At 46.7% G+C, this 24,446-nt stretch overlaps 1 protein-coding gene across 1 annotated transcript in view; it reads right to left on the bottom strand.

Moving 5' to 3' along the window:
* Window positions 1-24,446, bottom strand: part of TMIE (transmembrane inner ear) — a 112,825-nt gene that overhangs the window by 7,178 nt on the left and 81,201 nt on the right. Inside the window, exon 3 of the mRNA XM_040355212.1 lies at window positions 17,039-17,188. Coding sequence (XP_040211146.1) covers window positions 17,039-17,188 — 150 coding nt within the window. The remainder of the gene's footprint in view (window positions 1-17,038; window positions 17,189-24,446) is intronic.

Raw genomic sequence — 24,446 nt, 5'->3', positions numbered from 1 at the left:
TTATCAGCACAGCCCCCTCAGATGTACCAATCACCTGCCAACCAGTGCCCAGCAATGTACAAACATTACATTCTGCCAGTGCCCACCACAGTGCCAATCACTGCCCAGCAGTAACACCTGCCAGTACTTATCAGTACCTCATCATCAGTGCTGCCCATCAGTGCCACCTGTCAGTGCCAATCAGTACCGCCTATCAGTGCCACCTGTCAGTGCCCATCAGTGCCGCCTATCAGTGCCCATCAGGCTGCATATCAGTGCCACCTATTGGTGCCCATCAATTCTACATATTAGTGCCCCCTTATCAGTGCCACTTTATCAGTCCCAACTCACAAGTGTCCATCAGTACTGCATATCAGTGCCGCCTATTGGTGCCCATCAATTCTACATATCAGTGCCTCCTTATCAGTGCCACTTTATCAGTGCCAACTCATCAGTGTCCACCAGTGCCGCCTATTGGTGCCCATCAATTCTACATATCAGTGCCAACTCATCAGTGTCCATCAGTGCTGCATATTAGTGCTGCCTATCAGTGCCCATCAATTCTACATATCAGTGCCTCCTCATTAGCATCCATCAGTGCCAACTCATCCGTGCCCATCATTGAATGGGAAAACAAAATTTTATGACAGAAACGAAAACTTTTTTAGTTTGTTTAGCAAAAAATAAAAAACCGCAGAGGTGATCAAATACCACCAAAATAATTTTTTATTTTTTTGGGCAAAAAATGATAAAAAATGTAGTTTGGGTACAGCGTTGCATGACCGCGCAATTGTCATTCAAAGTGCGACAGCGCTGAAAGCTGTCCTGGGCAGGAAGGGGGCGTAGGTGCCCGGTATTGAAGTGGTTAAGGGTTGGATAGATTTTTGAAGTCATCCATCCTTCATGTGAGACAAGAAGATCTCATGAATATACATCGGGCGCACAGATTTATATTTGCACTTTGGTAATAAGACTGAGGGTGGATTTTCATGCCGTCCCTCGCATGTAGGGAGGTTCAGCAGATTGGACGGTTGCCAAATCCTCCTTTTTATTGATGACACATATGAAATAAACAAGTTCTGATTAAACTGAGAGGTGTGCGAAGCACCGACAGAATATCATTATCTAAGGAACGTGTAAAACGCGTAGATACGGCGCTAATTTAATGGATGAGTTGGCAGTCGTGCTTCATATCCTTCCATGGAAACGAGAGAGGAGATCAGCTGAACAAAAAGAGGTCCTGCCGGGAAAATGAAGTCATGGTGAATGGCCTTCAGTTCCCTCATAATAGGAAGGAGGACATCCCCTACATTAGGGGGACCAGACATCCCCGGTTTACGGGGACAGTCTCCGGATTGAGGACACTGTCCCCCGACCAAATCTGTCCCCGGTTATGTCCCCGGATTGGATTTGAACAGGGGCCTGGGCAATTTCAAAGACTGTGGGGTAGATTCACATACCTTTTGCGGCGGCGTATCTCCAGATACGCCGCCGTAATTTGAATTCCGCGCCCGCGTAGCATTACGCCGATTCACAAAGGCAGTTACGCTGAAAAAATAGGCTTCCTCCACCGACGTAACTTGATTGCGGCGGCGTAGAATTGTGTGCAATATAACTTTGGCCGCTAGGCGCGCTTCCGTTGTTGTTGGCGTAGAATATGCTAATTTCCTAGATACGCCGATTCACAAACGTACGTGCGCCCGGCGTTCGTTTTTTATGTCGTTTGCGTTAAGGCTTTTTCGGCGTAACGTTGCTCCTGCTATTAGCAGGCGCAGCCAATGTTAAGTATGGACGTCGTTCCCGCTTCGAAATTTGAATTATTTACTTTGTTTGCGTAAGTCGTTCGCGAATAGGGCTGGACGTAATTTACGTTCACGTCGAAACCAATACGTCGTTACGCCGTACTTGGAAGCAATGCACACTGGGATATGTACACGGACGGCGCATGCGCCGTTTGTCAATCACGTCAGGTCATCAAATATTACCATAAAACACGCCCCCCCTTCCCCATTTGAATTACGCGCCCTTACGCCGGCCCCATTTACGCTACGCCGCCGTGACTTACGGAGAAAGTGCTTTGTGAATACTGCACTTGCTCCTGTAAGTTGCGGAGGCGTAGCATAAATACAATACGCTGCGCCGCCGTAACTTATAGCGTAGCTACCTGAATCTACCCCAGTCAGTGCAGAATAAAAAAAAGTGTATGATACGGGAGCGCGCCCACAAGGTAACCCCCCCCCCCCCGAGAGAGAGAGAGAGAGAGAGAGAGAGAGAGAGAGAGAGAGAGAGAGAGAGAGAGAGAAGGAGAGAGAAGGAGAGAGAGAGAGAGAGAGAGATAGCAATAGCTTCCCAGAGGGGGTTATCTATTATGGGGAGGAGCCACGAGAGCTGCCGTGGGACTTTAGAAGAGGAGGATCCGTACAAAACGAACTGCACAGTGGAGGTAAGTAAAACGGGTCAGATTCAGAAAGGATTTACGACGGCGTATCTCCAGATACGCCGTCGTAAGTCCGAATGTGAGGCGTCGTATCTCGGCATCTGATTCAAAGAATCAGATACGCCAGAATTTGTCTAAGATACGACTGACGTAAATCTCTTACGCCGTCGTATTTTAGGTGCATATTTACGCTGTCCGCTAGGGGCGCTTCCGTATATTTCCGCGTTGAATATACAAATGAGCTAGATACGCCGATTCACGAACGTACTTACGCCCGGCGTATTCAAATACACTGGGGTAGATTCAGATAGATCAGCGGATCTGTAGATCCGCGTAATCTATCTTATTTACGATCCGCCAGCGCAAGTTTTTGAGGCAAGTGCTGTATTCAGAAAGCACTTGCCGCTAAAGTTGCGCCTGCGGATCGTAAATCCCCCGGCGGAATTCAAATTCCGCGGCTAGGGGGAGTTTACAATTTAAATCAGGCGCGTCCCCGCGCCGATCGTACTGCGCATGCGACGCCGGCTACATTTCCCAGCGTGCATTGCTCCAAATGACGTCGCTAGGACATCATTGGTTTCGACGTGTACGTAAATTACGTCCATCCGTATTCGCAGACGACTTACGCAAACAATGTAAAAAATTCAAAACTTGGCGCGGGAACGACGGCCATACTTAACATAGGATATGCTGCATATAGAAGGGGTAACTATCCGCCGGAAAATGCCGAACGCAAACGACGTAAAAAAAAAGCACCAGGCGTTCGTTTCTGAATCGGCGGATCTCCTCATTTGCATATTACTCGCCTATACAAACGGAAGCGCCACCTAGCGGCCAGCGGGAGATTGCAGCCTAAGATCCGATGGTGTAAGTCACTTACACCTGTCGGATCTAAGGGAGATTTATGCGGAACCTGATTCTATGAATCAGGCGCGTAGATCCGACCGACGGAACTCAGAGATAAGACGGCGTATCAGGAGATACACCGTCCTTTCTCTATCTGAATCTGCCCCACTGTTTCCGCAAGGCTTACGACCGGCGTAACTTTACCCCTCATAAAGCAGGGGTAAGTCATGTTAAGGTATGGACGTCGGAACAGCGTCGTATTTTACGTCGTTTGCGTAAGTCGTACGTGAATGGGGATGGGCGTAGGTTACGTTTACGTCGACTAAGCATTGAGCCGGCGTAACTTAGGGAGAAAATTCAACATGATACTGAGCATGCGCCCGTTCGTTAGGCGCGTCATTTACGTGGGGTCACGATTCATTTCCATACAACACGCGCCCTACCAGCCTACTTTGAATTACGCGGGCTTTACGCCGGCCTATTTACGCTAAGCTGCCGCAACTTATGGAATTTAGACTTGCCTGTCTAAATTGCGGCGGCGTAGCGTAAATAGGATACGCTACGCCCGCACAAAGATGCGCCCAGATACATGAATCTAGCCCAACATGTTTATTTTTTTATTTTTTTTTAAAGTGAACCTTTAGGGCTAGATTCAGGTAGACTTACGACGGGCGTATAAGTAGATAAGCCGTCGTAAGTCCGAATCCCCGCCGTCGTATATTTAAGCGTATTCTCAAACCGAGATACGCTTAAATATTGCTAAGATACGACCGGCGTAAGTCTCCTACACCATCGTATCTTAGCTGTCTATTTACGCTGGCTGCTAGGGGCGTGTACGCTGATTTACGTCTAGAATATGTAAATCAGCAAGATACGCCTATTCACGAACGTACGCCCGGCCGTCGCAGTAAAGATACGTCGTTTACGTAAGGCGTTTTCAGGCGTAAAGATAAACCACCAAAAAGATGGCGCAGCCAATGTTAAGTATGGACGTCGGGACAGGCGTCAAATTTTTCACGTTTTACGTCATTTGCGTAAGTCGTTCGTGAATGGGGCTGGGCGGAAGTTACGTTCACGTCGAAACCAATAAGTCTTTGTGGCGTAATTTGGAGCATGCGCACTGGGATGCGTCCACGGACGGCGCATGCGTCGTTAGTAAAAAACGTCATTTACGTGGGGTCACAATGGGTTTACATACAACACGCCCACATATTCCACATTTGAATTAGGCGGGCTTACGCCGGCCCAGTTACACTACGCCGCCGTAAGTTAGAGCGCAACTTCTTTGTAAATACAGGACCTGCTGCTCTAACTTATGGCGGCGTAGTGTATCCGAGATACGCTACGCCCGCCTAAATCTCTCTGGGGCAGATTCATCAAGGGGATACGACGGCGGATCTCTGAGTCCAGCCGGTCGGATCTATGCGACTGATTCATAAGAATCAGTTCCGCATAGATCTCCCTTAGATCCAACAGGTGTAAGTGACTTACACCAGTCGGATCTTAGGCTGCAATCTACCGCCGGCCGCTAGGTGTCGTCGCAGTTTTCTACGCGTCGGATATGCAAATGAGGAGAACCGCCAATTCAAGACCAAACGCCCGCCCGTGGCTTTTTCTGGCGGATAGTTACCCCTGCTATATGAGGGGTAGCTAATGTTAAGTATGGCCGTCGTTCCCGCGGCGAGATTCAAATTTTTACGTTGTTTGCGTAAGTCGATCAGGAATACGGATGGCCGGAATTTACTTAGCCGCCGAAAACATTGACGTCCTAGCGACGTCATTTGGAGCATGCGCACTGGCAAATTTCGCCGGCGACGCATGCGCAGTTAAATCGGCGCAGGAACGCGCCTGATTTAAATTGTACACTCCCCCAAGCCGCGGAATTTGAATTCCGCCGGGGGAGTTACGATCCGACGGTGCAATTTTCGAGGTAAGTGCTTGGTGAATCATGCACTAGCCTCGCTAAATTGGACCGGCGGATCGTAAATCAGATAGATTACGCGGATCTAAAGATCCGCTAATCTATCTGAATCTGGCCCTCTGAATCTAGCTATTAGTGTCACTTTAACCACTTCTTTACTGGGCACATATACCCCCTCCTGACCAGGTGAAATTTCAGCTTGTGGCACTGCGTCACTTTAACTGACAATTGCGCGGTCGTGTGACGTGGCTCCCAAACAAAATTGACGTCCTTTTTTTCCCACAAATAGAGCTTTCTTTTGGTGGTATTTGATCACCTCTGCGATTTTTATTTTTTGCGCTATAAACAAAAATAGAGCGACAATTTTGAAAAAAAAAACAATATTTTTTACTTGTTGCTATAATAAATAGCCCAATTTTTTTTTTTAAACTTTTTTTTTCTCAGTCTAGGCGATACGTATTCTTTTACATATTTTTGGAGGAAAAAAATAAAAAAAATCGCAAGAAGCGTCTGGTTTGCGCAAAAGTTATTGCGCTTACAAAATAGGGGACAGAATTATTATTATTTTTTATAATTTTTTTTTACTACTAATGGCGGCGATCAGCATTTTTTTCGTGACTGCGACATTATGGCGGACACATCGGACACTTTTGACACATTTTTGGCGCCATTCACATTTATACAGCGATCAGTGCTATAAAAATGCACTAATTACTGTATAAATGTGACTGGCATTGAAGGGGTTAACACTAGGGGGTGAGGAAGGGGTTAAATGTGTACCCTAAATTGTGTTCTAACTGTAGGTGGAGGGTGGGTGACTGGGGGAGGTGACCGATCTATGTACCTATATACAAGGGACACAGATCGGTCTCCTCTCTCCCCTGACAGGACGTGGAGCTCTGTGTTTACACACTCAGAGCTCCACGTCTTGTCCCTGTAGCCGCCGATCCCGAGTGCCTTGCGGACATCACGGCCGCCAGGCACTCGCATCGGCATCTCAGCTGGATGCGCGCGCAGGCTGTCTTTTTACGGCCTGTTAGAGATTGAGAACCACCCCGCGGCCGTATAAAGTCGTACGGCCGTCGGGTAGTGGTTAATGCCTGAATTTCCCACGATCGTCAGCTCCATCTAGTGGCCATAATGCAGTATTTTCCTGTATGAGGTATTTCAGGAAAAATATCACATTGTGGCCACTGGATGGAGCTGATGATCATAGGAAATTGTTCTATTAAGCAAAACATGGTCAGAATTTGTGTGACGGCTGGGTAAATGTTGTGTAATTGTGTAGTGTGGTTGACTGTTCTTTGGTCACCTTTTGATCCGCTTCACATCATTTCTTCTTAAATTCGATTTGCAGTCTGGGCAAAGCAAATGTGCTTTCATTTTAAATGCATGCATTTTAATAGCACAGCGTTTATATACAAAACCCATCTATGTCGGCCCTATAGACTTCTGCTGTTACTGTGTTTGATCCACCTGAGCTCCATGTAATGGTCATGATTTTGCGTTCTTGCCAAAAATTCCAGATTTTACAATTCTCTTCCGGTAAGGATCAGAATTTGTCAAAAAAATGGTCAGAGTTTGGACATTTTGTGGACAATATTTTGGCCCCTTCCAGGTGGCATGTAGAGATTGGGCTTGTGAGCCACCCTTCCCAGGGCTTGTGAGCCACCCTTCCTGGAGCTTGTGAGCCACCCTTCCCAAGGCTTGTGAGCCACCCTTCCCGGGGCTTGTGAGCCACCCTTCCCGGGGCTTGTGAGCCACCCTTCCCGGGGCTTGTGAGCCACCCTTCCCGGGGCTTGTGAGCCACCCTTCCCACGGCTTGTGAACCACCCTTCCCAGGGCTTGTGAGCCACCCTTCCCGGGTCTTGTGAGCCACCCTTCCCGGGTCTTGTGAGCCACCCTTCCCGGGTCTTGTGAGCCACCCTTCCCGGGTCTTGTGAGCCACCCTTCCCGGGTCTTGTGAGCCACCCTTCCCGGGGCTTGTGAGCCACCCTTCCCACGGCTTGTGAGCTACCCTTCCCACGGCTTGTGAGCCACCCTTCCCGTGGGTTGTGAACCATGTTTTCTGGGGCATGTGAGCCACCCTTCCCAGGGCATGCGAGCCCCCCCTCCTGGGGCTTGTGAGCCACCCTTCCCAGGGCATGTGAGCCACCCTTCCTGGGGATTGTGAGACAACCTTCCCGGGGCTTGTGACCCAACCTTCCCGGGGCTTGTGAGCCATCTTTTTTGGGGCTTGCGAGACACCCTTCCTGGGGCTTGTGAGCCATCCTTCCCGGGGCTTGTGAGCCATCTTTTCCCAGGGCTTGTAAACCACCTTTCCTGGGCCTTGTGAGACATCTTTTCCCAGGGCTTGTGAGCCACCCTTCCCAGGGCTTGTGAGCCATCTTTTCTGGGGCTTGCGAGCCATCCTTCCCAGGGCTTGCAAGACACCCTTCCCAGGGCTTGTGAGCCATCCTTCCTGAGGCTTGTGAGCCACCCTTCCTGGGGCTTGTGAGCCACCCTTCCCGGGGCGTGTGAGCCATCTTTTCCAGGGCTTGTGAGACACCCTTCCCGGGGCTTTTGAGCTACCCAATCCGGGGCTTGTGAGCCACCCTTCCCGGTAGCTATGGTAGTCATAGTAGCTATAGTAGTCATAGTAGCTATGACTAAGCATTAATTGTTAATGCGAAACGCGTCAGCTGTTCATCCCACTGTATGCTGTTGTATGCTGTGCATTTTTTCCTTTTAAAATAAAGAGCACGTCTTTTCCCATAAAGACTTCCTGGAGTGCGGCTGTCCATCTATTTTTTCATCTGCTCAACCCTTCCCGGGGCGTGTGAGCCATCTTTTCCCAGGGCTTGTGAGCCACCCTTCCTGGAGCTTGTGAGCCACCCTTCCCAGGGCTTGTGAGCCACCCTTCCCAGGGCTTGCGAGCCACCCTTCCCGTGGCTTGTGAGCCACCCTTCCCGAGGCTTGTGAGCCACCCTTCCCAGGGCTTGTGAGCCACCCTTCCCAGGGCTTGTGAGCCACCCTTCCCTGGGCTTGTGAGCCACCCTTCCCGCGGCTTGTGAGCCACCCTTCCCCGGGCTTGTGAGCCACCCTTCCCGGGGCTTGTGAGCCACCCTTCCCTGGGCTTGTGAGCCACCCTTCCCGTGGCTTGTGAGCCACCCTTCCCTGGGCTTGTGAGCCATCCTTCCCAGGGCTTGTGAGCCATCCTTCCTATGGCTTGTGAGCCATCCTTCCCAGGGCATGTGAGCCACCCTTCCTGGGGCTTGTGAGACATCTTTTCCCTGGGCTTGTGAGCCACCCTTCCCAGGGCTTGTGAGCCACCCTTCCCTTGGCTTGTGAGCCACCCTTCCCTTGGCTTGTGAGCCACCCTTCCCTTGGCTTGTGAGCCACCCTTCCCGGGGCTTGTGAGCCACCCTTTCTGGGGCTTGTGAGCCACCCTTCCCGGGGCTTGTGACCCATCTTTTCCCAGGGGTTGCGAGCCACCCTTCCCGGGGCTTGGCCTGGAATTGTTGGCAAGTGCGAAATAGATAAGAAAAGTAAAGGATGAAGATGACGTACATGTACTATTCAGCTCCTCAGCAGTCACAAGCTCAAATGTATTCATGAGAAGGAAGATGAAGATGATGATGGAACAAAACTATAAGAAAGAAACAGAACGTGAATAATGTAAGAACCGAACACCACATTTATACATACAAGAAAGATACACATGGTGGACCGTTCACATCCAGGAGCAGAAGACTATAACGTAAGGTTCTTTTCACCATAGATGAACTCTGGGTATACAGGGAGGGGAAAAAGTATTTGACCCCCTGCTGATTTTGTACGTTTCCCCACTGACAAAGAAACGATCAGTCTATCATTTTAATGGTCGGCTTATTATAACAGTGAGAGACAGAATAAGAACAAAAATAAACAGAAAAGCACACCGTGCATGCACAACTATTCCTCCCACTGACACCAATGATGGGGCACTATTCCTCCCACTGACACCAATGATGGGGCACTATTCCTCCCACTGACACCAATGATGGGGCACTATTCCTCCCACTGACACCAATGATGGGGCACTATTCCTCCCACTGACACCAATGATGGGTCACTATTCCTCCCACTGACACCAATGATGGGTCACTATTCCTCCCACTGACACCAATGATGGGACACTACTCCTCCCACTGACACCAATGATGGGGCACTATTCCTCCCACTGACACCAATGATGGGACACTATTCCTCCCACTGATACCAATGATGGGGCACTATTCCTCCCAATGACACCAATGATGGGACACTATTCCTCCCACTGACACCAATGATGGGGCACTATTCCTCCCAATGACACCAATGATGGGACACTATTCCTCCCACTGACACCAATGATGGGTCACTATTCCTCCCACTGACACTAATAATAGGGAGGGCCACGGGAAGGGCCAGTTGAGATTTCAAGTCGGTCGGGTTGTTTTCTGACTACTCAGAAATTTTTTCAGTTCAGCAAAGAAGACTAGAAATATATAAAATGATATAGCTGGATTCACGTAGGGCGGCGTATGTTTGAGCCAGCGTATCGTATTTACGATACGCCGCCGTAAGTCAGAGAGGCAAGTGCTGTATTCACAAAGCACTTGCCTCCTAAGTTACGGCGGCGTGGGCGTGTTTCATGTAAATAAACCATGACCCAACGTGATTGACGTTTTTAACGAACGGCGCATGCGCCGTCCGTGGACATATGCCAGTGTGCATTGCTCCAAAGTACGCCGCAAGGACTTATTGGTTTCGACGTGAACGTAAATTACGTCCAGCCCCATTCACGGACGACTTACGCAAACGACGTAAAATTTTCAAAATTTGACGCGGGAACGACGTCCAAACATTGGCTAGGCCAGCTTTTTGGTGGAATAACTTTACGCCTGAAAACGCCTTACGTAAACGGAGTATCTTTACTGCGATGGGCAAGCGTACGTTCGTGAATAGGCGTATCTCGCTGATTTACGCATTCTAGGCGTAAATCAGAGTTCACGCCCCTAGCGGCCGGCGGAACTAGACAGCTAAAATACGACGGCGCAGGCCGTCGTATCTTAGCTACATTTAAGTGTATCTCAATTTGAGAATACACTTAAATGTACGACGGCGCAGATTCGGAGTTACGACGGCGTATCTACTGATACGCCGGCTTAACTCTTTCTGAATCTAGCTAAAAGCAAGTAATGGAGCCACACAGAGACACACTTATCGCAGCAAACGGATCTTTTTATATAACCTTAATCTAACAACTCTAAAGTGTTGACCTAAAAGCTCCTTTCATTACTTCCACCCACAATAAAAGAAAGAATCGCCATGGGGCTGCAAGTCATATTCTGTAGGCGGCTTTGCACATTAATGGTAAGGTTGTCAAAGGCTCTTAAGAATATACGGAATGAGCATGGGCGTCCGCTCCATAGGGCAAAGGGGGGCAATTGACCCCCCCTGGAAAATCGAGAAAGGTGTTGAAGAGTCTCGTGGCTGTGGACCTGGGCCGGATGTCACACAGACACAGCGAGCAGAGTGAAGCCGCCTCCCCCTCCAGTGTTTATGTGTACACAGGGGGAGGGAACCTGCTGTGCCCATGCCGTGCTGATGGCTGATCTGAGGTACTGAATGGGGGAGGGGGGGTGGGTCTGAGCTGAAGGGGAGGTTTGTGCTGAATGGGGGGTCCTTCTGTGCTGAATGGGGGGGGGGGGCTTTGCTGAAGGGGGGTCCATCTGTGCTGAATGGAGGAGTTTGTGCAGAATGGGGGGTCTGTGCTGAAGCGGGGTCCATCTGTGCTGAAGGGGGGTCTGTACATTCTCTAGGCTATATTTATATGGGCATGGAGTGAAGCTGAATTAACTCAAGAGCTATTTCACACTGCCAGCTGGCGCTGCTTTACCATTGTTTTAGCTGCGCTGTTTGGCCGCTAGCAGGGTGCTTTTAATCCCTGCTAGCGTTTGAAGAAAGGGTTAAATGCGACTGTGTATCGCCGCTGCGGAAGCGCCCCCCCCCCCCCCCTGAAAAAAATTTCAGCGGACGCCCATGGGAATGAGCAAATTCCGTAAAAGTACCGAAGTCAGAGTCCGAGGCCAGCAGAGGAGCCACCAACATATCATTAGTAAGGGACGAGGTCCGGGTTCACTGCTGCCAGGGCTGGGAGAAGGGGTGGGCAGGAGGGTCGGCTGCCCCGAGTGCAACATTAATGTTAAAGTTGTCAAAGGCTCTTACGGATATAAGGAATGAGCAAATTACATAAAAAGTACTGCAGTTCGAATCAGAGGCCAGCCCAGGAGCCACCGCCAGGTTATTAGTAAGGAATGAGGTCCTTGTTCACTGGGACAAGGGGTGGGCAGCAGGGACAGCTGCCCTGAGTGCAACATTAATCTTAAGGTTGGCCAAGCCTCATACGGATATAATGAATGGGCAGATTTCGTAAATGTACTGCAGTCTGACTCCGAAGCCAGCCGAGAAGCCACCGCCATATCATTAGTAAGGACGAAGTACAGGTTCAGTGCTGCCAGTGCTGGGACAAGGGGCGGGGAGGAGGGAAAACTGCCCTGAGTGCAACATTAATGTTAAGGAGGCCAAAAATCAAATCTTTAAGGGTAGTCAGACTCCGAGGCCAGCCGAGAAGCCACCGCCATATCATTAGTAAGGGACGAGGTCCAGGTTCACTGCTACCAGGGCTGAGTGAAGGGGTGGGCAGGAGGGCCGGCTGCCCCGAGTGCAACATTAATGTTAAGGTTGTCAAAGGCTCTTAAAGGGGAGGTTCCCCCTAAAAAAAAATTCTAACAATACATTTAGAAGACTGATTACACTGATTTACATATTTTGACGCGTAAATCAGCGTACACGCCCCTAGCGGCCAGCGTAAATATGCAGTTACGATCCGACGGCGTAAGAGACTTACGCCTGTTGGATCTAATAGATATCTATGCGTAACTGATTCTAAGAATCAGGCGCATAGATACGATGGCACAACGCAGAGATACGACGGCGTATCTCCACTGAGAATCCGGGCCTGAGGGTCTAAGTCAGGGGGGTCTCAAACTGGCGGACCCTCCAGTTGTTGCAAAACTACAAGTCCCATGAGGCAATGCAAGGCTGACAGTTAGAGCCGCCATCAGGGGGGTACAGGCAATATACCTGTAAGGGGCCCGATGGTCCCCTCCCTTTTTTTTTATGTTATTTTTTATTTATTTTTTGCATTACACCTGTAAGGGGTCTGGCCGGTCCCCTCCCATTTTTCTTTTTTTCTTTTTTTAGGTTATTATTATTTTTTTTTGCATTACACCTGTAAGGGGCCCGGCTGCCCCCCCCCCCTCCTGTATTTTTTTTTTATATATTTTTTTCTTTTTGCATTACACCTATAAGGGACCCGATGGTCCCCAGGGGCCCGGCTGGCGCCCCCTCCTGTATTTTTTTTTAATAAAAAAAAGCAAGGTCCATAAAGACATGGATGAGCAAGTTTGGGATGGAGGAACTTGACTGGCCTGCACAGAGTCCTGACCTCAACCCGATAGAACACCTTTGGGATGAATTAGAGAGGAGACTGCGAGTCAGGCCTTCTCCTCACAAATGCGCTTCTGGAAGAATGGTCAAACATTCCCATAGACACCCTCCTAAACCTTGTGGACTGTATCAATAATATAATATCAGGCAATATCAATAGTATTATAATATCCTTAACATTATTATCCTAACATTTTTAATATATGATATTATTCATAGGCGTGCGCACAGGGTGTGCCAGGTGTGCCTGGGCACACCCTAATCACCCTGTGTGGTGCACATTGTACCGAAAAATACTACATTAAACTGGCACTAACGCACAGAGAAATACCGCATTAAACGGCACATAACACACCAAAATATACTACTTTAAACATGCACTAATGCACAGAAATATGCTGCATTAAACGTGCAGTAACACACTGGAATATACTGCGTTAACCACTTGACCACTGGGCACGTAAACCCCCTTAATAACCAGACCAATTTTCAGCTTTCGGTGCTCTCACAATTTGAATGACAATTACTCAGTCAAACAACACTGTACCCAAATGAAATTTTCGTCCTTTTTTTTCACACAAATAGAGCTTTCTTTTGGTGGTATTTAAATCACCGTTGGGTTTTTTATTTTTTGCGCTATAAGAGAAAAAAGACTGAAAATTCTGTAAAAAATAATAATTTTTCTTTGTTTCTGTTATAAAATTTGGCAAATTTAGTATTTTTTCTTCATTCTTTTGCTTAAATGTGAAAGATGAAGTTACGCCGAGTAAATAGATACCCAACATGTCACCCTTCAAAATTGCACACGCTTGTGGAATGGCGCCAAACTTTGCTACTTAAAAATCCCCATAGACGACGTTGCAGGGTATTGTGGGGTATTGCAGAGTATTGTGGGGTATTGTGGGGTATTGTAGAGTATTGTGTGGTATTGCAGGGTATTGCGGAGTATTGCGGGGTATTGTGGGGTATTGCGGGGTATTGTGGGGTATTGCGGGGTATTGTGGGGTATTGCAGGGTATTGCGGGGCATTGCGGAGTATTGCGGGGCATTGCGTAGTATTGCGGGGCATTGCGGAGTATTGCGGGGCATTGCGGAGTATTGCGGGGCATTGCGGAGTATTGCGGGGCATTGCAGAGTATTTTGGGGCATTGCAGAGTATTTTGGGGCATAATTGCAGAGTATGGGGGCATAATTGCAGAGTATGGGGGCATAATTGCAGAGTATGGGGGCATAATTGCAGAGTATGGGGGCATAATTGCAGAGTATGGGGGGTTATTTCAGAGTGTTGATTTTATTGCAGAGTATTGCACAGGGAGGGATGGCTGGATCTGTGACTGCATGTGTCACAGATGCAGCCCGCAGCAGCTGCTGCTGCATGCGCTCTCTCCCCTCTCCTCTCTCACACTGTACCGTTCGGTACAGAGAGGAGAGGGAGGAACCGGCGTCATCACATGACGCCGGTTTCTTTACTAGTGATCGCTCCGTCATTGGACGGAGCGATCACGTGGTAAATCGCCGCTATCAGCGGCGATTTACCGTGATCCGTGATCAGCCGGGTCCGGAGGACCCGGCGGTCACGGAGACTCCCGTGTGCGCGCCCCACAGGGCGCGCGGGAGCGCGATTCTGGGAGGACGTACATTGACGCCCTCCCAGAGTTAAGCAACCGCCTTGTAGACGTATTTCGTCTATAGGGCGGTTGCTAACTGGTTAAACATGCAGTAATGCACAGAAATATACCCCCAATATTTCACCAAAGCTCCCTAATGGGGCTCCTAAAAAAAAAATTCAATAAATATAAAAAACTACTGACACTATCCTCTGCCCTACTGACACCGTCCACCGCTCTACTGACACCATCAGTATACTGTATATACACATGCAAATATGTTTGAGCTTTGGGGTGCGCACACCTATGGATATTATTAATATATATTTTTTAATTACTATATAATATTAATACTGATATTATGATCACAATGTTGGGATACATTTTACATGTAAACAAAAGTGTAAAAAAAAGAAGTCTGGAGCTGAAGTGGTTAATATAGGAAATTAAATGTTACAATGTTTCTTGCAGGAAGATAGTTTATTAACACTTTAACCCTGAAGTGACAATCACTGCCTTGAAAAAGTATTCATACCCCTTGAAATCTTCCACATTTTCTCATGTTACACCCAAAAAACGTAAATGTATTTTATTGGGATTTTATGTGAGAGACACAAAGTGTCACATCATTGTGGAAGGAAAATGATAAATGATACAAATAAATATGTGAAAAGTGTGGGAGGAGGGGCATTTTTATGGCGCCCCCCGGAGTCAATACTTTGTAGAACCCCCTTTCTCTACAAGTCTTTTTGGGGGTGTCTCTACCAGCTTTGCACATCTAGAGAGGAACATTTCTGCCCATTCTTCTTCTTTGTAAAATATCTCAAGTTCTGTCAGATTGGATGGAGAGCGTCTGTGATCAGCAATTTTCAAGTCTTGCCACAGATTCTCAATGTGATTTGGGTCTGGACTGTGACTGGGCCATTCTAACACATGAATAGGCTTTGATTTAAACCATTCCATTGTAGCTCTGGCTGTACTTTTGGGTCGTTGTCCTGCTGGAAGGTGAACCTCCGCCCCGGTCTCATGTCTTCTGAAGACTCTAACAGGTTTTCTTCTAAGATTGTCCTGTATTTGTCTCCATCCATCTTCCCATCAACTCTGACCAGCTTCCCTGTCCCTGCTGAAGAAAAGCATCCCCACCACATGATGCTGCCACCACCATGTTTCACAGTGGGGATGGTGTGTTCAGGGTGATGGGCAGTGTTAGTTTTCCCCACACACAGTGGCCAAAAAGTTGAATTTTGGTGTCATGTGACCAGAGCCCCTTCTTCCACATGTTTGCTGTGTCCCCTCCCCCACATGGCTTCTCACAAACTACAAACAGGACTTCTTATGTCTTTCTTTCTCCAATGTCTTTCTTCTTGTCACTCTTCCATAAAGGGCAGATTTGTGGAGAGACCACTAATAGTTGTCCTGTGGACAGATTCTCCCCCCCTGAGTTGTGGATCTCTGCAGCTCCTCCAGAGTTACCATGGACCTCTTGGCTGCTTCTCTGATGAATAGTGTTGCTCACGAATATTCGCATTGCGAATATTCGTTACGAATATGGCATATTCTAATATTCGCGAATAACTCGAATTTCGCGGCCAAAATTCGCTATTCCGAATATTCGTATTTTTTCAAATTTATTTTTAAAACAGATCACATCCTATCGACGTCTAAAAGCATTGCTGGTATGATTAGAGACCCTGGGCCGAGTAGCTAAGCTGAGGCGATTCTTTTATGTTGCCGAATATTCGCAATCGCGAATATTCGATTTCCGAATATTCGCGAATACTTTCTCCGCCCTTCTTTTGCATCAGAGCCAATCAGAGTTCTCCTACCACAGTTGTCAAAATTTCGCAATCAATTTCGCATTCGCATTAGCGAAATTTCGATAAAATATCACGAATATTCGCGAATACTTTCTCCGCCCTTCTTTTGCATCAGAGCCAATCGGAGTTCTCCTACCACAAAATTTTTTTTTGATAAAATATCACGAATATTCGATTTTAGCGAATATTTCACGAATATTCGTCTATATATTCGTGATATATCGCGAAATCGAATATGGCGTATTCCGCTCAACACTACTGATGAATGCTCTCCTTGCCCGGCCCGGTCAGTTTTGGTGGACGGCCGTGTCTTGGTAGGTTTGCGGTTGCGCCATACTCTTTCCATTTTCCGATGATGGATTGAACAGAAGCTCCGTGAGATCTTCAAAGCTTGGGAGATTTTTTTTTATAACCTAACCCTGCTTTATACTTCTCCACAACTTTATCCCTGACCTGTCTGGTGTGTTCCTTGGCCTTCATGATGCTGTTTGTTCACTAAGGCTCTCTAACAAAGATCTGAGGGCTTCACAGAACAGCCGTATTTATATTGAGATTAAATGACACACAGGGGGGCTCTATTTACTAATTAGGTGACTTCTGAAGGAAATTGGTTCCACTAGATTTTAGTTATCAGAGTAAAGGGGGCTGAATACAAATGCCCCCCCCCCCCACACACTTTTCACATATTTATTTGTATCATTTATCATTTTCCTTGCACTTCACAATTATGTGACACTTTGTGTTGGTCTATCACATAAAATCCCAATAAAATACATTTACGTTTTTGGTTGTAACCTGAGAACATGTGGGAAATTTCAAGGGGTATGAATACTTTTTCAAGGCACTGTATACAGCGTATATCACTCTCCTATGTAACTTCTTTCATCATGAGTTATCAGATATGAAGGAACATTACCTCCGGGAACGTCGGTGAGCTCATTTAATGGCGGAACCGTCTCCAGCTTGTCCGCGTACTCCTTCCCAGCTTGGCGCTGCGCGTATCGCGCCTCGATCTCTTTCTTGGTCCGGGGGATGCGACACTTGAAAATGCAGCACAGCGTGATGACTTCCCGGGGGAAGGGAACAGAAGAAAACATGGAATTAGTTATTATACTGTCAGCGAGGCCAACAAAAAAAAAGAAGAAGAAGAAAAACGAATACAAACAACCATTAATTACATCATTTTACTCGCAAAACGGCTGTGTGAAGAGCGCGCCCCGGAACGCGCGCTTAATTGGTTCTCTTTAGAAGAACGCGGCTCACAAATCGGTGAATTAAAGAAGCAATCTGTCTGGTTATAAAGCAAATAAAATGTATCCCGGGCGCATTCCATACAAACAAATGTGTCAGATAGGAGAGGATAATAAATTGGCGGAAGGCGAGGACTGTTATCGGCGACTAAGTGGAAGAATAGAAGAAAAAAACTCCTCCACACAAAAAGGTGCCGCATTAGGCGTAAAGTGCGGCTATACCCTACAAGAACATTGTATATCTTTGTACAATCGTGACACACAGGATTCTTATGTCCACAAATATGATATATATACACACAATATATTACATTACCAAAAGTATTGGGACGCCTGACTTTACACGCACATCAACTTTAATGGCATCCCAGTCTTAGTCCGTAGGGTTCAATATTGAGTTGGCCCCGCCCTTTGCAGCTATAACAGCTTTAACTCTCTGTCCTTTGACCTGCTGACCCTTTTTTCTCTGCCCTACTGACCTCCGTCTTCTGCCCTGATAACTCCTGTTCTCCACCCTGCTGACTCCTGTCATCTGCTCTGTTGTCCCCTGTCCTTTGCCCTGCTGACCCCTATTCTCTGCCTTACTGACTCTTGTACACTTCCCTACTAACATTGCATCCTGTGCCCTGCTGACCCCCTTTCCTTTGCCCTACTAACTTCTATCTTCTGCCCTAATAACACCTGTTCTCTGCCCTGCTTAACCCTGTGATCTGCTCTTTTGACCCTGCTGACCCCTATCCTCTGCCCTTCTGACCCCCTGTAAACTCCCCTACTGACTTCCTATCCTCTGTCCTACTGACCCCTATTCTCTGCCCTACTGACCCTTATCCTCTGACCTACTGACCCCTATTCTCTGCCCTACTGACCCCCTGTAAACTCCCCTACTGACCCCTATCCTCTGCCCTACTGACCCCTATTCTCTGCCCTACTGACCCCTATCCTCTGCCCTTCTGACCACCTGTAAACTCCCCTACTGACCCCCTGTAAACTCCCCTACTGACCCCTATCCTCTGCCCTTCTGACCCCCTGTAAACTCCCCTACTGACTTCCTATCCTCTGCCCTACTGACCCCTATCATCTGCCCTGCTGATTTGTACACTCCCCACCTAACCTCTCATTATCTCTGATCTACTGACCCCTATCCTCTGCCCTGCTGATTTGTACACTGCCCACCTAATCTCTAATCCTCTGCCCTTCTGATCCCTGTCCTCTGCCCAACTGACCTCATGTACACTCCCCTGCTATCCTCTACCCTGCTAACCCCTGTACATTGCCTTGATAACCCAGTGTACACTGCCCTACAAATGAACCCATATTCCTACAGGGCACTTTAACCCCCTTCCTGCCCAGGCTAGTTTTCAGCCTTCAGCACTGTCACACTTTGAATGACGGTCATGTAACACTGTACACAAATGACATTTTTATCATTTTTTTCACACAAATAGAGTTTTCTTTTGGTGGTATTTAATCACTGCTGGGGTTTTTTTTTTTTTTGTTCAATAAACAAATAAATTCCGAAAACTTTGAAAAAAAATGTTTTCATAGTTTGTTATAAAATGTTGCAAAGAGGTAATTTTTCTACCTTCACTGATGGGCACTGATGAGACGGGACTGATGTGCACTGATAGGCTGCACTGATGAGGCGGCACCTATGAGCATTGATGTGCACTGATGAGGCGGCATTGATGAGCTAGCACTGGTGGGCACTGATGAGGCAGCATTGATGTGCACTGATGAGGCGGCACCGTTGAGCTAGCACTGGTGGGCACTGATGAGGCGGCATTGATGTGGACTGATGAGGCGGCATTGATGTGCACTGATGAGGCGGCATTGATGAGCTAGCACTGGTGGGCACTGATGAGGCGGCATTGATGTGCACTGATGAGGCGGCATTGATGAGCTAGCACTGGTGGGCACTGATGAGGCGGCATTGAGGTGCACTGATGAGGCGGCATTGATGAGCTAGTATTGATAGGCACTGATGAGGCAGCATTGATGCGCACTGATGAGGCGGCATTGATGAGCCAGCACTGGTGGGCACTGATGAGGCTGCACTGATAGGTGGCACTAATACACTGTCCTACTGACCCTGCAACCTCTGCCCCTTGACCTAGATATCCCCATACTGTATTTCCAAAGGGGGAGAACAGAGAATTGCCCCCCTTAGTACTCCATACACACACATTTATCCAGACATACAACCTGGGTGGCCTGGAAAGGGGAGGACAGTGAGCATGTGTGTGCCCTGTGTACCCAGGCCGTATACCCTTCAATAGGGTACTCTGAAAGGGGGGGGTGGCAAAGGTGACGTTCCCCCCTTGCAAAGTACCCTGCCCTCAGCATCGTCCCCATGTCTGTGTTCACAGAAAAAGGAAGTGGAGGAAATAATAAAATAGGGGTGACTTATGGAGGGATCTGGATGCACCCTTTATAATAAGGGGGTGACCAGGTATCCACTCCCTCCAAAGGAAATGAGTATAGGGGTACATTGGAACCCCCTACCCAGAGGAATGAGTTCAGGGATACATTAGAACCATTTACCTGGGGGATTGAATATAGGGGTACATTAACACTCCTTACCTGGGTACAATAGAACCCCCTAACCAGAGAAGTGAGTGCAGGGATGCATTAGAACCCCTTACCCAGAGGAATGAGTACATTGGAACCCCTAACCTAAGGAAATCAGTACAGGGGTACTACCCCTTTACACAGAGGAATGAGTACAGAGGTACATTAGAACCCCCTTGCCCAAAAAAAAGAGTATAGGGGTACATTGAAACCCATTACCCAGGGGAATAAGTACAGGGATACATTAGAACCCTTTAAACAGGGGAATGAGTACAGAGGTATATTAGGACCCCTTACCTGGGGGAATGAGTACAGGGGTACATTACATCCCCTTGCCCAGAGAAATGAGTACAGAGGTACATTAGGACCCCTTACCTGGGGGAATGAGTACAGGGGTACATTACAACCCCTTGCCCAGAGGAATGAGTACAGGGGTACATTACAACCCCTTGCCCAGAGGAATGAGTACAGGGGTACATTAGAACCCCTTACGCAGGGGAATGAATACAGGGGTACATTAGAACCCTTTACACAGGGGGATGCATACAGAGGTATATTAGGACCCCTTACCTGGGGGAATGAGTACAGGGGAACATTAGAACCCCTTACCTCGGGAAATCAGTACAGGGGTACATTAGATCCCTTGCCCAAAGGAATGAGTACAGGGGTACATTAAAACCCCTTACCCATGGGAATAAGTACAGGGGTACATTAGAACCATTTACACAGGGGAAGGAGTACAGAGGTACATAACAATTCCTTGCCCAGAGGAATGAGTACAGGGGTACATTAGAACCCCTTACCTGGGGGAATGAATACAGGGGTATGAGGCCCAGACTGAGACAAAAATTAGGTCGGGGGGGTATAAATAAAAAGGGCTCCTTACATCGGAGTCCGCACAAAACCCCCTTACATCAGAGTCCACACAGACCCCCCCTTACATCAGAGTCAGTACAGACCCCCCTTACATCAGAGTCCACACAGACCCCCCTAAATTTGTTTTATATATATATATATATACACACTGGGAGGCAGGAGAGAGGGGGAGCTTACTCACCCCAGTATGGAGGCTCAGGGGCAGGCTGTCTGCAGATTTTATCTTGTGTTCCAATCTTGCTTTCCTTTACATGTCCCAAGGCAAACACAGGGGGTGTGGGCAGGGCATAAACAGGGGCGTGGGCGGGGCAGACAGGAGTAGAGAGGCGGAAGGAGCAGTGTCCGAGCAGAGAGCAGAACTGTCAATGTCGGCTCTGAGGCTGAGCTGTGTGTGAGAGACACACAGCTCAGCCAATCAGCCGCTAACATCCTTTGAAGTTGCGTCAGAGCCCGGAGATGACACAGGCACAGCCGCATGGCGGTAGATGAGTGGCGGCCACGACCTCTGTTAACCCTGAACAGGCCGCGGGCGCCGCTTACCTCCCGCTGTGCGGCCTGATCACCATCAGACCACGGAGCAGGCAGCCCTGGCGGCCCCCGGCCCACCGGGCAAATGCAGAGTCTGCCCTATGGCCTGAGGAGTACATTAGAACCCTTTACACAGGGGAATGAGTACAGAGGTACATTAGAATCCCTTACTTGGGGGAATGAGCTAAGAGGTACATTAGAACCATTTCCCCAGGGGAATGAGTACAGGGATATGTTACAACCCCTTACCCTGGGGGAATGAGTACAGAGGTACATTAGAACCACTTACTTGCGGGAATGAATACAGGGGTACATTAGAACTCCTTACCCTGGGGGAATGAGTACAGAGGTACATTAGAACCACTTACTTGCGGGAATGAATACTGGGGTACATTAGAACCCTTAACACAGGGGAATGAGTACAGAGGTACATTAGAACCCCTAGGGTACTAATGCTTACCTAGGGAAATCAGTACAGGGGTATATTACAACACTTTACCCGGGGGATTGAAAATAGGGGTACATTACAACCCCTTGCCCAGAGGAATGATGAGTAAAGAGGTACATTAGAACCCCTTACCTGGGGTACATTAGAACCCCTCACATAGGGGAATGAGTACAGAGGTACATTAGAACCCCTAGGGTACTAATGCTTACCTAGGGAAATCAGTACAGGGGTATATTACAACACCTTACCCGGGGGATTGAAAATAGGGGTACATTACAACCCGTTGCCCAGAGGTACATTAGAACCCCTTACCCAAAAGAATGAGTACTGGGGTACATTCCCACAAAGAGTTAGAATTCTAAAAATGTTTAATAAAGTTTATTGATGACCCCAAAAGTAAACCCAACATCAATCATGGCATCCAGCGAGATAATCCACCTCATTCCCGATGACTCGTCGCCCGCCGATCTGTACACACCGCGCCCCCCGCTGATAAACGGCGGCCTCCCACCGCTGGGAATCCCGGGTGCCCTCATTGACCAAATTTCTCTACTTTTCCATTTAAAACTTGGCTAACTGCACAGTCCAGGATGTGGGAGTCCTAATGAGATGTAGAATCACAGATCCCATTACTATTCGCGTCCCATATATATATATATATATACGACCGACCATAAAATTAACAGAGCGAGGTGGACGCTCAGCCAAACAAAGAACACAATCAGCAGCGGAATGGAGATCAAATCAGCAATTACATCGCAATAGAAAGAGTGAATTAAAGTCAGACCCTCTCCAGCGGTACAGTACAGCCGCCAGTCATTAGTCCGTGCCTCTAAATAGCGCACGGCGATATATCCTAATTCTGTATTATCCACTTAAATGCCGTGTAATTAACAGAAAAATACCATTAGCCCGTCATTTGCATATGAAGCAGAAAATCACGTTGCTTAGGATATGGCATGCAAAAAAAAATGTGTATATACTGTAAACAAATTATATATAGTCTACCTGCACATTGGCAAACATTGAAAAAAATATTTAGGGCCTTTAGGCTGCATTCACACCTTTGCGTAGGCGTTTTTCGACGTATTTTACATAAAACAAGCCCCCCTGTTCCAAATTTGAATTAGGCGGGCTTACGCCGGTCTATTTACACTACGCCGCCGCAACTTACGGAGCAAGTGCTTTGAGAATACAGCATTTGCTCGTCTAATAATATTGATACAATAGTTCTAATAATGTTAAATATTATTATTATATCAGTATTATTATATTAAAAAAATATTTTATTTAAATATATTACATGCAAATTTACATTTTATTTAAATATTTACGATATACACATATATACTACTGTGTATAGATAAATGTAGCTTCCTATGTGAGATGCTTTATGTGAAATAATAGGACTGTATTTTTTATTTTCTTATGTAGATATTCATTTTGTGTTAGTAGAGTTTAGAATATATATATATAATGTTTAAATAAAATATTTCTAATAATGTAAAATATCATTATATATTAAGCTCTACTAACACAAAATGTATATCTACATAAGGAAATAAAAAATACCATTATATATATATATACACACACACACACACACACACTAAAAACTCTACTAACATAAAATGTATATGTACATAAGAAAGTAAAAAATACTATTACCTCACATAAAGCATTTTACATAGGCAGCTATAGTTTTATTTATATATATATATAGTGTGTGTACTTATAGAGAGAGAGAGAGAGAGAATATAAATATTAATACAAACTGTATATTCATATTTAAAATTAATATAACAATACTTATCATTATTATTCTTATTTTTTAATATGGATTTACTCATCTTTAATGTTGGCATACAGATTAAATAATATTAATGATATTCTAAATATTAATACAACATTTATATCTATATACATTTTAAAAAAACATACTTTTATTTCACATAACACAATTTTATTAAAAACAATTAAACACTTTGCTGAGCCCTGCATCCTTTATATAATAAACAATGTATCAAAAACATGTGCCATGACATCTAGATGATTTTTTTTTTTTATATTTAGATATACATTTTGTAAAATATTATTTAGAATAGCATACACATTATTTAACTTAACATTAAATGGGATTGTTTATACTAAATATTTTTATATTGTATTACTATTGTTAAATTTTAGTGCATTTTTTGTGGAGTTTTTTGATTTTTTTTTGTGCATATTTTGTGCATTTTTAGTGATTTTTTTGTCTGCATATTTAGGGCCCCCTAATCTCCCCCCCCCCCCCCAGCTTAAAGTGATTCTACCTTGCGTTAGATTAAAAAACTTTTGCTGTTTGCTGTGACCTCCCCACCCCTCCCCACTAAAATTCTTATGCCCGTGTGCTGGTCTTCTCCTCCCTCTCCCCGCTCTCACATGCCTGGCTGAGAGCAGCGGGAGTCATTGGCTCCTGCTGCTGTCAATCAAATCCTGTGAACAGGGAGCAAGGGCGGGATCAAGCTGCACTGTGTGTGTCAATGGACGCACACAGCCATGCTCGGGATCCAGCCCGCATGTCTCTGCCCCCCATAGCACGTGCACAAGATCACCAGTTTCATGAAAAATAGATTAGAGAGCCATTAGGTAGTGGATGTGTATAACATTTAGTA

The sequence above is a fragment of the Rana temporaria genome, chromosome 5 (assembly GCF_905171775.1).
Source record: "Rana temporaria chromosome 5, aRanTem1.1, whole genome shotgun sequence".
Taxonomy (NCBI): domain Eukaryota; kingdom Metazoa; phylum Chordata; class Amphibia; order Anura; family Ranidae; genus Rana; species Rana temporaria.
Note: the sequence above shows the minus strand (reverse complement) of the source record. Positions and strands in the feature narration are given on the sequence as shown.